This window comes from Triticum dicoccoides, chromosome 1A, assembly GCF_002162155.2.
Source record: "Triticum dicoccoides isolate Atlit2015 ecotype Zavitan chromosome 1A, WEW_v2.0, whole genome shotgun sequence".
Classification (NCBI taxonomy): domain Eukaryota; kingdom Viridiplantae; phylum Streptophyta; class Magnoliopsida; order Poales; family Poaceae; genus Triticum; species Triticum dicoccoides.
Window position 1 is genome coordinate 4942728 of NC_041380.1, and position 14838 is coordinate 4957565.

The 14838-nt window shown below is 45.7% G+C and overlaps 1 protein-coding gene across 4 annotated transcripts; it reads right to left on the reverse strand.

Annotated features, from left to right (window-relative positions):
• Nucleotides 1–4416: 4416 nt before the first annotated feature.
• Nucleotides 4417–10830, reverse strand: LOC119357639 (transcription initiation factor TFIID subunit 6-like). Of its 4 annotated transcripts, none has more exons than XM_037624521.1 (12): nucleotides 10472–10830; nucleotides 9096–9182; nucleotides 8731–8832; nucleotides 8535–8643; nucleotides 7521–7627; nucleotides 7287–7424; nucleotides 7117–7212; nucleotides 6876–7039; nucleotides 6303–6435; nucleotides 6095–6223; nucleotides 5255–5366; nucleotides 4417–5063 (listed from the first exon to the last, which is right to left on the reverse strand). In XM_037624521.1, exons 1-12 carry the CDS (start codon nucleotides 10595–10597, stop codon nucleotides 4681–4683), a joined length of 1686 nt encoding a protein of 561 aa, XP_037480418.1. In that variant the 5' UTR covers nucleotides 10598–10830; the 3' UTR covers nucleotides 4417–4680. The 4 variants fall into 4 exon arrangements, with proteins under 4 accessions (XP_037480418.1, XP_037480427.1, XP_037480420.1 ...); XM_037624530.1 differs by having other exon boundaries at nucleotides 6876–7000; nucleotides 10472–10828; XM_037624523.1 differs by having other exon boundaries at nucleotides 6095–6220; nucleotides 10472–10828.
• Nucleotides 10831–14838: the final 4008 nt, after the last annotated feature.

Here is a 14838-nt window from a genome sequence, read left to right on the forward strand (position 1 = left end):
CATAATCAGAAAAATGTTTCTCAGAAAATATCCTTGTCTTGTTGTCCCTTTTTCCTCTTTCTTTTTTTGCCTGTTGAAACGTGGCAACTTTTTTTCTGATCTAGCAGAATTAGCATGTCCACAAAAGCATCCTCATCCTTGGTGACAATTAGAGGTAGACATGGACAGGTCTTTTTATGAAACATGTTGTTACATGAAGAAATATCTAAGTTGGAGGTGACACGATATGATCAATATTTCCTTCAAATTAAGCGTAGTTGGGTGAATTTTCAGTGCGTGTAGAATCCCTTCAAAGTTACATGGAGTTTGCATGTACCTCTAGAGCATTAGTAGCTAAGAATTAAATCGAGGATCAATATCTAGGAGTTTCTTGGTAGAGTAATAATCGAAAGAACAAAAGCCGGAATGCATTTTGCTACGAAGATGAGCGAATAATGACACCCACCGAAAGAAGTAGGTCAAAGTCCTCCAACCGAGCGAGTTTGGCTTAGTGTACTCCCTCCGTCTCAAAAATAAGTGACTCAACTTTGTACTCCCTTCGTTTCTAAATATAGGGCTTTATAGAGATTTCAATAAATGACTACATACGGAGCAAAATGAGTGGATCCACACTCTAAAATATGTCTATATACATCCGTATGCGGTAGCATTTGAAACTCTAAAAAAACTTACATTTAAGAACGGAGGGAGTACTAATTTTAGTATAAAGCTAGTACAAAGTTGAGTCACTTATTTTGAGACGCAGGGAGTAGGATTTAGTCCATATCTATCCACCTTCATCTTCGTCACCATCTTTGTCTTTCTGACCCTACGGGTGATGACTAGGTAGGTTAGCACTCTATTTTCCATCACCACACGTCATGGGCTGCAGTTGCATCTCTTTTTGAAGCGCAAAAGTATGCGACTCGTGCTACACTGCAAAATGCAACCACTATTCAATGGAAAACGTAATTTCTATTGCACTGAATTTGATTTGCGATGGGACTAGAACAAATACTAACATGACTCAACATGTCAGCGGTTAAAAAGAGAAAAAAAATATTGCACTTATTCCAAAAAAAATTACACTTGCATTTCGAGTTCAGGGTGTAAACGACCCCCTCCTGCCCCAGGGCCCCCAGCAAAACAAAATCCATCCATTTTATTACGAACAACCTTCTACCATTAATGTGCATAGGTACACTTTTTTTGCGAAAAATGTGCATACATATAAATGATTCTATGAAATGAAAAACTATACATATGCTTTCTATTTTTGGTTTGGCTGTTTGATGCATGTAACTCAGACAGGAAAATAGACCTGATTTGGTTCACTGACTTCTCACGCGCTCACACATGTAAATCGGTATCCACGTATCAAGGACATCTCCAACAAAAACATTCTTAAATGCTCGGATTGTACAGTCAGAACACTTTTAAAACCTTCAACGCCAGTCATCAAATGTTCGCGAACTGATCTGGATGTTCGAAATCTCTCAAACCATCCTCAAACTGGGAGAGTTTTGGGGGAGCGCGGACATTCGTCCGGCCCACTGTCAGTTGGACCACGTCACCCCACAGCCCACGTATCCCACACATCTCTTTATCATTTTGGTTCATCTAGCCCACTGTCCGGATTTTAGGAACACAGTTGCTTTTACTCGTGTATTGACAGAAACATTGTTATCCATCACATTTTAGTTTATTTCTCTAGGCGGGAACAAGGGTATATATAATTCATTTTGTCGATGTCGTCGAACTACATTAGTTGGGGATTTGCTAGTTTGGGTGATGTTCAAGGATTCCACTTGGCAAAGTGGGTCCCTCCAAGTAAATTACAATGTTTCTTTACTCTCCCTATAACCGTACTATATTAGGGAAACCTTAGGCTTGGTCTTTCAACAAATTATCATAATTTATCATATTACCATTTATGTTAATATCTTGCTAAGAAATCATGTTTTTGTGGCCAACTGGTTTTTGTGCAGCTAGCCAAGCAACAAATCTATTAAGATACTAAGCTCCCTAGTTTTGAAGCCTCCTGGTGCTTTGGGACCTGTGGGGAATGCTATGGGGCTCGTTTGTAAGGGTTTGTTGCTTACCGATAGGTTTTTTGGGTTTTGAGAAGAGCTCCCTAGTTTTGAAACTTCCTGGTGCTTTGGGACCTGTGGGGAATGCTATGGGGCCCGTCTGTAAGGGTTTGTTGATTACCGATAGGTTTTTTCGGTTTTGAGAAGGTATTGTCAGGGTTTTTTATTTTTTTTTCTTTTCCTTATTTTCACCAGTTTTTAATAATTTTATTTTGATTTTCTGCTTTTTCTATTAGTATTCTTATTTTTTTTTAAATTTAATTCATGAATATTTATTAAAAGATGAAAGTTAAAAAAACTATGAACATTTTCAAGAATTCAAGAATAGATTTTAAAGTTCACAAACATTTTTAAAGTATGTGAGAATTTGTTTTATATTTGCAAAAAAATCCAAATTCTCAAGCGTTGTTCGAAATCCATGAAAGTTTTTAAATTCATGAATATTTATTTTAAAAGTTATGTTTTTTTAATTCACAACAATTTTAAAGTCCAAGATTTTTAAAAATACATGACCTTCTTTTGATTTAATGAACTTCTTCAAACAAAAATAAGTGATAGCTGATTTTCTCTGAGCTTCCAGAGGAGCGAGCGAGCGGATCATGGAGCCAAGTTGAGCGAACGTGAGCTTCATGGGCAAGCCCATGCGAGCGTTATAGCAGCAATTCCATAGTTTCAGCGTGGAATAGGAGCTCCCAAGGGGCTCCGACAACCACCAGCAGCTGACACCGAGGCCAAACATGTAAGGACGCCATAACCACGCACCTAACAACTCCACTCTCCTCTTAGAACAAATATCATCTCCAACAACAGCCCAACATGATATACGAATGAAGAGAACAACACCAGAACATTATTCAAACTCAAGCCAACGTAGATAAAAATTTAAACGAGAAAACCAACCACAATAACCTGCTAGAGAAAAATCACACTGGTGAAGAACAGCGCAACGTGGCGGATCGTAGCATGTGTTAGCCTCTAGTAGATATTATATATGAAAGGGTAACCATCATATAAAAAAATCATGTACATTTTATTTGATGCCCAACAAAGCAGTGGATTCCAAATGTATACTTGCACTTAATTTTTAAAATAAGTAGAACAATATTCTTCAGAAACTATCATTGTCATTTTTCTCTTCTTCATCTGATGTTTTTTGCATGTCGAAACGTGGCAACTTTTTGCTCGGCCCATCAAAATTAGCATGCCCCCCAAAAGCCTCCTCATCATTTGTGACAATGAGAGGCGGAGAGGGACTGGTCTTACAATATTCTTTTCTTTTAATCTCTCATATCTAAGATATGTTGTTACATCAAGAAAAGTATATAGTCACGAAAAGTTGAAGCTTGAATTCCAAGAAAATGAGTTCGACTTTGGTTGGATTAGTCCATGCCCATCCCCATCTTCAATAGGTGTATCTCTTTCACTCGCCCTTTATGAGCACACACGTGTAAATTATCATTGGTGTACTTTTTTCTGATCCATCAGAATTAGCATATCCGCAAAAGCATCCTCATCCTTGGTGACAATGAGAGGTGGACATGGACAGGTCTTATAGTACTCTTTTCATGTATTCTCTTATTTATGGAACATGTTGTTACATGACGAAATATCTAAGTTGGAAGTGACACGATATGGTCAATATTTTCTTCAAAGTTGCATGGAGTTTTCATGTAGCTCTAGATCATTAGTAGCTAAGAATTAAATCGAGGTCCAATATCCGAAAGTTGTTTGGTAGAGCAAATAATCGAAACAATAAAAGGTGGAACACATTTTCCTCGAAGATGAAGCCGGCACCGAATAATGACACCCACCGCAAAGTAGTAGGTCTGAAGTCCTCCAGCCTAGCGAGTGTAGGGTTAGTCCATATCTATCCATCTCCATCTCCATCTCCATCTCCGTCGCCATTTTCTTCCCTCTGACCCCCAAGAAACAAACGAAGAAAAGGTGGGTGATGACTAGGTAGGTGAGCAATCTATTTTGTTGCCATCGCACCCTCTTTTCTATCACCACACGTCATGTTTGATGCAAGCATGGTAACCTACGTGTCGGTTTGTATGTATGTCCAGCGGAAGAAAAAAGAGTTCATTCCTTTTCTTTCGAAATGGGAAATAGCAATTCTTGCCTTGTACTACACTGCAAAAATGCACCCGGCAAATACCTAAAATGTGATTTCCTTTGTTATTTGGACTAGGCCTGGACCTGGGTTTTATTTGGGCTGGGCCTGGGCCTGGCCTAACAGGCCTGCAGAAGTTACTTGGTGGCTGGGCTGAGATGATGCAGACTGCCTTTTTTTCAGACAACATAAGTTACACATAGTATAAAATAGGGGAAAAAATAGATGAAGTACTGGAGGAAATAGTAAAATGACTCAAGAGATCAGCAGTTACAAAAGAAAAAATAATATTACACTTGCAATTAGACACTGAGCCACTAGTAAATTATACTTGCAATGAGAGTAACCTAGCATTACATCCCAACATTTCTTCGTCGTCGACTGACGCTGTGTTTCAAGCAAGAAATCCCAGTAAGAGCTTACTAACAGTAGAAGTGTACAACAATGAAGGTTACATTACATCCTCCCTCAGCCTATCATGCATACATTATTACCTTTCTACAGGAAGATGGATAGCTCCGGTGGCTGGATGAACGAGAAGATGGCTTCACCGAACACCTCGTGCAGCGACCCCAGGAGATGCCCGGCGTCTTGGTCCTCCTTCCAGGCCTGCCTCAGCACTGTGGAGACCCTTTGCGCGTGGTTGTTTCCCTGGTCTCTCCGGATCGCGCCTGCTGCTGTCATGCTTTCAACCTTCTGTCCGGAGGATGAGGCTTGCATCATGCTGGGGTTGGGTAGCTGGGCGGAGAACCCGTCCATGCTTCCTGGCATGTTTCCTGCCACTGGAGCTGCTGAACCCATGGGACTCATTGATACGTCCGACGCCATCTTCTTCAGAGGTGGCTGGGACGCAGACAGGTCTGTACTAGACTTCCGTTTATCTGAAATTTCCACAAGAACATTAATACCATTATTTTCACATTTTAACAATTTCAACATTTTGTGCATAAACCATGCATCCAAGAGCAGGTAGTAAATCCATTGCAGGAATTTCAAAATACACCCATGGTGAGGACTTTCCTTGGATTTATTGACAAGTGATACATCTACAGTAAATATAATGAGCACTTACTTGGGTTGTTTGTTGCAACTCTGCTATTACTCCTCAAAAGTGGCCGAGTTGGCGGAGAGAGCAAATTAGGAAATAACTTAAGCCGCTCATACAAGCATTTGCCTGCAGCACACTGAAAAATGGATCGAGGAGTAAGGAACATAAATAGCCATTGGCAGGTGCAACCATAAGGTAGTGAACATAAATTGGTAAGTAGCTAAAAAATCAGGAGTTGGGGCACAGGCAGTAAAAATGAAAGGTTTTCTCTTTACTAGCCCACAGTCCCACACCACATGTAACACAAAACCCTATCTCTATTCAATCTCATTACTCCTAATGAGATCTGACAAGAGAGGGGCCCATGTCAATTTAGTGGTGGACCTAAGCCTTCTCAACTTTTCCATCTGCCTGGCACCATATTCAGTACTTCCTACATCCGGAAAAATGTCCCAAGCTTGTTCTTCAAATGGATGTATCTAGCACTAACTTGGTGCTAGATACATTCATTTGAGGGACAAGCTTTTTCGGACGGAGGGAGTACCATCTTGCACCTGGTGTTAACTTTTTTGTAGGTGTGGGTCAGTGCAAAAAAATGAAATCAAACTTGTTTCTGAAATGCACCATATTCAGTAGCATCTCACACTTCTTCTCTTGTGGGTGACAGGGGGGGGCACACCAACTGACATATGGGTCCTACATCCTATCCCAGCTGTCATATCCTGTTTGGTGGAATAAGATAGTGCAGATCTGTGGTTTTGTGTTAACTTTTTTTGTCGAAGTAGGTGTGGGTCAGTGCAAAAACAAAAAATCAAACTTGTTTCTGAAGTGTACTCTATTTTGATTCAGAACTACAGAACTAACCAGCAGGGCACCGTAAACACGCCATGCTTCCTTTCGTTTCATTTCATTTGATTGCTTCTCAAGTTGTAATTCAGGATCCAAAAGTTGCATGTACGTCTGGAGGTTGGGCAAAAGCAGAAGCCTAATCTGCTGATTAACAAAATTTGTCAGTGAATATGTCAATATTGCTCTGAAGTTTTGACCTAACTGAAGATTGAACAGGGCCTACCGCACTGGGCCCCAATGCAGATATCCCTTGAACAGCACCATAATGTTGCGTCAATGCTTTATGAGGGTCAAGAAATGCATGGACCAGTGTCTTTGTTAACCGGATTTGGAGATTGTGGTACACATGACCATACCTACGCAAAAAATTCAAGTTAACTGAGAGCAACGGAAAATGCACCAATGTTAAATCTAGTAAAACTTTTGCCATATACGTGGCCTAGAGAAATCTGTGAACAATATAACAGTTGATTTAGTAAATACACAGAATGACTACAACCATAGCATATGTAGCAGGATCATGCATTAAGAAAGTGGTTTTAACTTTTGATATTTAAGTGGTAAATTAACTGACAGCAAGCGTTCATGTCTCTTTGAAGATAACACAAACTTAAGATGGCCCCAAGAAGAAATAAAAAAAGATTTAATGGAGGAATGGCAGGGAATGGAGGTAGAACCTCTACTGATTTACCACCAAGCTGCGCTCATACTTAACTTAGCACAGAATACTACATCATACTTTAAAGAAGTTGCATATACATTCCAAATAATCTTGAGAATCTCAGGATACACTGACCTCCGACATACTGAAGCAACCAAATTGGCAGAGAAGTCTCTAAGCTCCCAATGGTTGTCTGAAAGCCTGTGCCCAAGCCTTTTCGCGACGATGCAAGTGATCATTGATGGCATCAACTGATGCAACTGGCAATAAACAAGTGTTGCCCTTTTAGAAGTAATATGCTGAAAACAGAACTATCCAATGCTTTAACGAAACAACTAGCAGGCAAAGTATCAACACTTGATGGTCAACCACTTACATATGGTTCAATATGAATGTGAGGATTACGGAGAAGGCTTTGGACAACACGCATGAGAGCAAATAGAACAGGGAGGTCGGCCAAACTCCTGGTAACCTGAAATTTATGCAGATGTGCAGTTTAAGGTAATGCCCAGTTCTGCCACGTAGCTACGAAAGTAAGATTACTACCTCATCTGCAATGAAGTACGAAAAGTAAGGAACCAACGGATGAAGGCCTGAGTCTTTAGACAGGCTCACTAATGCTTCTCTAAAAACTGGGGTGCTTGATCTACTCATAGTAAGCTCTGCTATTTTATCAAAGTACATCTGCAAAGTCAACAAGTAAAGAGGAATATAAATTTCTCATAAAGATCCAAATTAAAAGATAGTTATATACTTGTATACATTTCATAATCATAATACCTGGAGTTCTCTAGATAATATATGCTTAACAGGAAGCTTGATGTCAACTGGTAGTCCATCATCCTTCGCATGCTCTGTCCTTTTATTTTCAGTTGGTGCTGAAATTGCTGGCGCAAAATACTGGTGTCAGAGAAAACAATAGTGTAGAGTAAAAAGTTAAACAATACGACCATGGATATAAACAAACAAACTATGGTACACTAATTCCTAGCAATTGTTCATTGATTTAATGAAGCATGGACCTATGGACTGTTGATACACACCACAGGGGGAAATTCATTTTCACCCGTCTAACTCATCCCTTGAACTCTAAACCGAACACAACACATCCTCAACTGCGAAAACCGAGCAAATTACCCCATAGAAAATTCCAGTCTGGTTTTGCGCTGACATGGCAACTACTGGAGGTGGTTTCAACACACAATTTTGTGCGACCCACATTCATATAAGATGGCTTCCCCTCTCTCCCCGCTTCCCTCCTAGACTGCCCTCAAAGCACAGCACCTGGGCTCCTCCGCGCCCAATGCCAGCAGAGGCGAAGTGCTCTCTTTAAACCTGCTCAATAAAAGCCTAGATGCAGCAGCACCAACCACTTGCCCTCCTCACTGGTGGCGCTAGCTCTGGTGCCGCTCCAACCTCCAGAACAATGATCACCGCAATGGTCCGCATGAATGGGGGGATGACGATAAAGGGTCTCCCATATGAATGGGGGAATGGAGAGGGAGAGAGGTGGAGTTGAAACTTGGAAAATTTTGATTTGCTGATTCTGGGGAGATTATTTGTTGATCTGATGGCGTCTGGTTTTTAAGTCGAGGGGTTAAGTTAGGCTGGCAATAATTGAGGGGTGTAAAATGGATTTTTCCACTTCATAGCTGATCTATCTCTCATCCTCTCTGGAAATTTTGAAAAGAAAAAAATACATTCCATGGGAGATAACAATATTACTAAAACCTGTGGAGATGCTAAAATAAGAAGTAAGATTTAGACATTTTTATGAATAGTATGGGAGCTAACCATCGATAGGAGGATTCTCTGGAATAGCAGGTTGGACGCCCTCAATCGCTAGCCAGTGAGCAACAACTGCTGTGTCGAGTGGAGCTTTCGGTAGAGGAGCTTCGATAATCTGCATGACACCAACACAGCAGACACATTTCCAATTGAGTATCACAAGTCTAAACTTATTTGATTCATTCATCAATATAATGCTTACCTCTTTGAAGTCTACCTCCCTGTCATCAATATAGAAGAGATCTTTATGGCCCACAGCTCTCTTAAACCGCAAGGGGTCACCAGATGCAAATCCATATACAGGCTGAGTGAAGATCCAAAGCAATAGAACACATGGCGTCAGCTAGGCCGGTAGAGAACATCTAAACTTCTTATGTGTTCTTGCATCAGCTAGACTGCTAGAAAAATACTGACCAAGATTCCAGAAAGAAATCCAAGGAAAATGTACCAAGATCACTTAGCTATCCAAAATCACACATTCAAGGCATACAAATGCACTATATCTAGTTATCCACAAAACTCTGGATTCATATCACCCAAAGTTTTTATTGTTGGAAGGGAAGGCACCTCAACATTCCTCAGGCTCAGAGCACTGTCAACATCATCGGCAGTCAGAACTGTCCTCTTTGCATGCCGCATACACTTGATGGCCTCCTGGAACAATGCACAGAAAACTGAATTTAATATAAGACAATACCAAGGAGCAAATGAACATGTGAGCTACAATAGGGCAAGAATAGCATATGTTTTCAGGATTTCATAAGAACTTCTCAAGTGATGAAATTAGCAGTAGTGGAGATGAAGAGAACTATATATAATCATACATAACTAAACAGCTGGTTCCCCAGTTGCGCAATTTTTCAGACTCCTCACTCAGCCTGCCATGTGACCAAATATATACCCATGGTTCATTTTTTATCAGCTCTCATTAACAACCATTGGATTTGGTGGCACACTACAGCCAGCTTATCTCCAACCGTTCTATCCTACACTTCCAATCTCCATGCGTCCTCCTGCCTAATCTGTTCTTCCAACTTCCTCATCCCACCTCCACCCTTGCCAACCATCACGACTTCACAAGCCTTGCCACCATTTCTGGCGGACATGAAGCTGCCATTGCCGCTTCCTCACCCAAATCCAGCACCACCACTCCTCTGATGCCTCCAAGGAGATGACTTTTTTTATAGTCTCCGAGGAGATGACGTGCGCCCAAATGTGCATCCAATATGTTACAGATTGCTACATTAGCTGATTGCTCTCTTTATTTTCATCCAATATGTCCTTGAAGCATTGCTATAACAAGGCACAAATTATTGAGCTAAGGATTTACGTGGGCCTGCCTTGTACTTCCATGATACTCCCTCCGTCCGAAAATACTTGTCATCAAAATGGATAAAAAGGGTTGTATCTAGAACTAAAATACGTCTAGATACATCTCCTTTTATCCATTTTGATGACAAGTATTTCCGGACGGAGGGAGTATTTTCTTACTTTAGGTTCGCAGATTGTTAATGGTGTTTTATGCTCATGGATAAAGATGTCGTCATCTCTGGACTGAGGTCAAAATATTCAGAAAGTGGTGTACTGTGGATGCCTCGACGCATCCATGAGTTGACCATCATCATGTTGAACTTCCAAGAGAATGCTGACTATATAGGCACTATTCATCAAGTCTGATCTTTGTTTGTTGTGGTTAGTGCTTATACGGAAATGTGCATAATATTTTCAGGTGTGTCATCAAACGTCAATTGCCATCAGATTTGACAGATTGCCACATGAAAATGTCAGGTCTCAATACTGTTTTGTTTTATCTTGGAATTCGATTTCCTATCAAGGCTGCTACATAATCACTGGTCACTATTCAAATTCAACTATTGCATATGAACATGAGCAACAATAGGTTTACAGGTGGTTCGGAATTAGCGGGAGGGGAATGGGCGGACCTGCATGATCTCCCGGAGGCGGTACTCGACGTCGGGGGCGAGGGCGGCGGAGACATCGGCGGGGAGGGAGGGGATGCCGATGCTCTGGGCAATCACCTCGATCGTCTCCTTGGGGACGATGCTCATCGCGCCTCCTCCTCCTCGCTCCCCGTAAACCCTAGCCCCGCTCGGATCCCGCGGGGGCAAGACCCAGGCGGAGGGGGGAGTCGCCGGCCGGTAGCCGGAGGCGGGAGAGTGGGTGTGCCGGGATCTGCGGCGGGGCGCTGGCCCGGGGCTCGTCGGCGACGGCGACGACGGCGGCGGCGGCGGTGGCGCCTGGCTAGGTCGCGAGCGGGGAGAGGACGAGCGAGTCGGGTCGGGAGGGGAGGAGGGTTAAGCCCTGACTGCTGACTGTGCTTGGTGACATGGAGAGAGTGGTGACTTGGCGCTGATGAGTTGGCATCCACGCGGGCAAAACTGGGTTCAAGTTTTTTTTCTTTTTAGCCTCGGGCATGTTGATCAACGGACCTCGAGCTTGGCGATTAGGGCATCTCCAGCCGTTGGCCCCCCAGGGGGCGTCTAAAAGCGCCGCCTCGGGGTGAGCCGGCGCAAAAAATGGCCCTGGGGGCGAGTCGGTCCCCAGCCGTCGGCCCCCAGTGCCGCCCCCAGGCGCGTATTAAAATAAAAAAAGAAGGACCGTTCGGCGAAGTTATGATAAAAACTAGTTAAATTCCGGCCAAACATGTCAAATTTCGGTGAAATTCGCGCATTTTCATTACATTAACCTAATCTAAAAAAGAAAGGTGCTGAAGTCGTCGCCGCCATCGTCGTCGTCGGCCTTCTCCTCCTTGACGCGGGCGCCCCTGCTGGATCCTTGCCCGGCGTCGCCATGGCGGACTGGCGGCGGCGCGTCGTCGTCATCGTCGCTGTCGCATAAGACGACGACCCCGTCTTCATCGCGGTCGCGTCGGCGCTCCTCGAAGCGGCGCAGGGCGGCGCGCTGGCGCTCCTTCTCCTTCTCCCGGGCGCGCCTTCTCCATCGCAATGGAGTCCTGGCGCGCCCATTCTAGGGTCGCGTTGTCGTCGTCAAACTCCGCCTTCACCGGCGCCAGCCCTGGCTCCATCTTTGGCTTGACGAAGCGCGGAGGAGCCGACAAGGAAGAGGCGCGCCGGCCGCCCTCGTTGATGATGATGCCGACGCTGCGAGTGCACCGACCGATTGGCGTCTCCGCCGCGGGCTCGGCCTTGACGCCGAGAAGCGCCGGAGAACCGGAGGAGTGGGAAGATGAGCGAGAGGAGGAAGACGAGGAGGAGGCAAACCTCCTTGACGCCCATGCGCGTCGGTGTTGCGACGGGGCGGCCCCCATCGCAGGATAGGTCAACGGCGGGTTGTTGCCGCCGTCGAGGTACGCCAGCACGCCATCCAGCGTGCGGCCGGGGACGCCCCACCACAGGCGGCGCCCCTCGCTGTTCTTCACGCCGCCGACCCCCGGCGCACCGTTGGTGGAGGCCAGGCGCTGCTGCTGGCGGCACTGGAAGTACGCCGCCCAAGCCGCGTGATTGCCGGCGGCGTACTAGGGGAGGGAGCGCTCGTCGTCGGTCAGGGAGGCGCGCGCGACCTCGACCTCCTCGGTGAAGTACCTGGGCTTCGCCACGGCGTCGGGTAACGGGGGAACGGGCACTCCCCCATCGCTGAGCCGCCACCCCGTCGGCCCGGCGCGCATGTCCGGCGACGCCGGGATGTTCGCCTGGAACAGGAGCCAGGACTCCTGTTCGCGGAGCGAACGGCGGCCGAAGCCGTTCGCCGCCGCCTCGTCTCCGGGGAAGCGCTCTGCCACGGCGACGGGCTCGGCGGTGGTAGAGAGGGAGAGAGAGGGGCTGCCGGTGGCGCTCGGGAGAGGAAGACGGAGACGGAGAGAGAGGGGCTGGGCGGCGGCGAGGGGCGAGTCTGGTGTGGGCACAGGCGACCGCCGGCTTTTATAGCCGCTCCGCGCCCGTGTGTACGCGTGCGAGGGAGGGGAGCCGTCGGCGCGTCGTCCCGTGACGCGCCGCCCGTGAGGAATCAATGGCAAGGCTGACTGGCGATAGCCTTGCCATTGATTCCCCGCGGGAACCGAGGCAGTTGAAGGAAGACGAGCCGTTGTGTCCCTGACGCGGCTGGCCCGCGGCTTTTTCGCGCCAAAACAGTTCGCCCCAGCGCCCCCGGGCGCCCCCAGCGTGCCGGGTTTGGCTTGGGTCCGCCGGCGCTGTTTTCGGTCCAGGCCGGCGAAAATCGGGCTTCTGGGGGCGCGACTGGGCCGTTTTTTTGACGCCGGCGCAAAAAAATGCCTGGGGAGGCCTTCCTGGGGACGTGGCTGGAGATGCCCCACTCTACAATCGAAAATCAAAGTTCCACCATGCGTTTGACAACTAGCTCCACTTCGTCGAGGCCTCACCCACGGCCTAGGGCGGCCATGGGTGTGCATGGTGACATGAACAAGGGAAATGTGGTCGGAGATGCTCGTCTTTCATTGTCCAAGCTCTAGCGTGCAGCACCAACGCCTAATACATGTATCTTGCTAGATCTTCTATTGTGAGGGAAGCGTTGCCGAAGACCATGGGACAAACGTGGCTGGTGGTGGGGTGAGGCAGGAACGGGGAGGCGTTGGAGATGGGCCATGTGTGATGATAGTGTGAGGCAAAACCCTAGTGGTTTGGTCACCGCGTATTGCGCAATGGGATGACTTTGAAGGTCTACGCGCTTACAAGCATATATACCGCTTTCCACTTGGAGGCATGTGTCGGGAAACATGGTACAAAAAAAACACCGCACTAACGTACTGATACATCTCCATCGTATCTACTTTTCCAAACACTTTTGACCTTGTTCTGGACTCTAACTTGTATGATTTGAATGAACCTAATCTGGACTGAAGCCGTTTTCAGCAGAATTGCCATGATGTTATTTTTGTGCAGAAATAAAAGTTCTCGGAATGGCCTGAAAATCAACGGAGACATGTTTTGGAATAAAAAAATACTGGCGAAAGTGTCAACACTAGGGGGCACACCCTGTCCACGAGGGTGCAGGGCGCCCCCCCCCCTCCAGGCGCGCCCCCTGAGGCTCCACCGACGTCAACCCCAACTCTATATATTCACGTTCGGGGAGAAAAAAATTAGAGAGAATGATTCATCACGTTTTACGATACGGAGCCGCCGCCAAGCCCTAATCTCTCTCGGTATGGCAGATCTAGAGCCCGTTCGGGGCTCCGGAGAGGGGAATCCGTCGTCATTGTCATCATCAATCATCATCCATCACCAATTTCATGATGCTCACCGCCGTGCGTGAGTAATTCGATCACAGGCTTGCTGGACGGTGATGGGTTGGATGAGATTTATCATGTAATCGAGTTAGTTTTGTTAGGGTTTGATCCCTAGTATCCATTATGTTCTGAGATTGATATTGCTATGACTTTGTTATGCTTAATGCTTGTCACTAGAGCCCGAGTGTCATGATTTCAGATCTGAAACTATTATGTTTTTATGAATATATGTGAGTTCTTGATCCTATTTTGCAAGTCAATAGTCACCTACTATGTGTTATGATCCGGTAACCCCGAAGTGACAATAATCGGGACCACTCCCGGTGATGACTATAGTTTGAGAAGTTCATGTATTCACTAAGTGTTAATGCTTTGTTCTGGTACTCTATTAAAAGGAGGCAAAATATCCCTTAGTTTCCAATAGGACCCCGCTGTCACGGGAGGGTAGGACAAAAGATGTCATGCAAGTTTTTTTCCATAAGTACGTATGACTATATTTGGAATACATGCCTACATTACATTGATGAACTGGAGCTAGTGATACGTCTCCAACGTATCTATAATTTTTGATTGCTCTATGCTATTATATATTCTGTTTTGGATGTTTATTGGGCTTATTTATGCACTTTTATATTATTTTTGGGACTAACCTATTAACCGGAGGCCCAACCCAAATTGCTGTTTTTTTGCCTATTTCAGTGTTTCGCGAAAAAAGAATATCAAACGGAGTCCAAACAGAATGAAACCTTCGGGAGCATGATTTTTGGAACAAACATGGTCCAAAGGACTTGGAGTGGATGTCAAGAAACAATCGAGGAGGCCACGAGGCAGGGGGCGCGCCTACCCCCCTGGGCGGGCCCTCCACCCTCGTGGGACCCTCGTTGCTCCACCGACCTACTTCTTCCTCCTATATATACCTATGTACCCCGAAAACATCCAGAAGCACCACGAAAACCTAATTCCACCGCCGCAACCTTCTGTACCCAAGAGATCCCAACTTGGGGCCTTTTCCGGAGCTTCGCCGGAGGGGGCAACGATCACGGAGGGCCTCTACATCAACTCCATGGCCTCTCCGGTGATGTGTGAGTA

Bases quoted from the DNA above. Each gene is read 5' to 3' on its own strand.
- LOC119357639 (XM_037624521.1), bottom strand. From the start codon at position 10,597: ATGAGCATCGTCCCCAAGGAGACGATCGAGGTGATTGCCCAGAGCATC. The intron at 9,183-10,471 runs GTCCGCCCATTC...GCATTGTTCCAG, and splicing joins GCCTCCGGGAGATCATGCAG to GAGGCCATCAAGTGTATGCG. The intron at 8,833-9,095 runs GTGCCTTCCCTT...ATCTTCACTCAG, and splicing joins TGAGCCTGAGGAATGTTGAG to CCTGTATATGGATTTGCATC.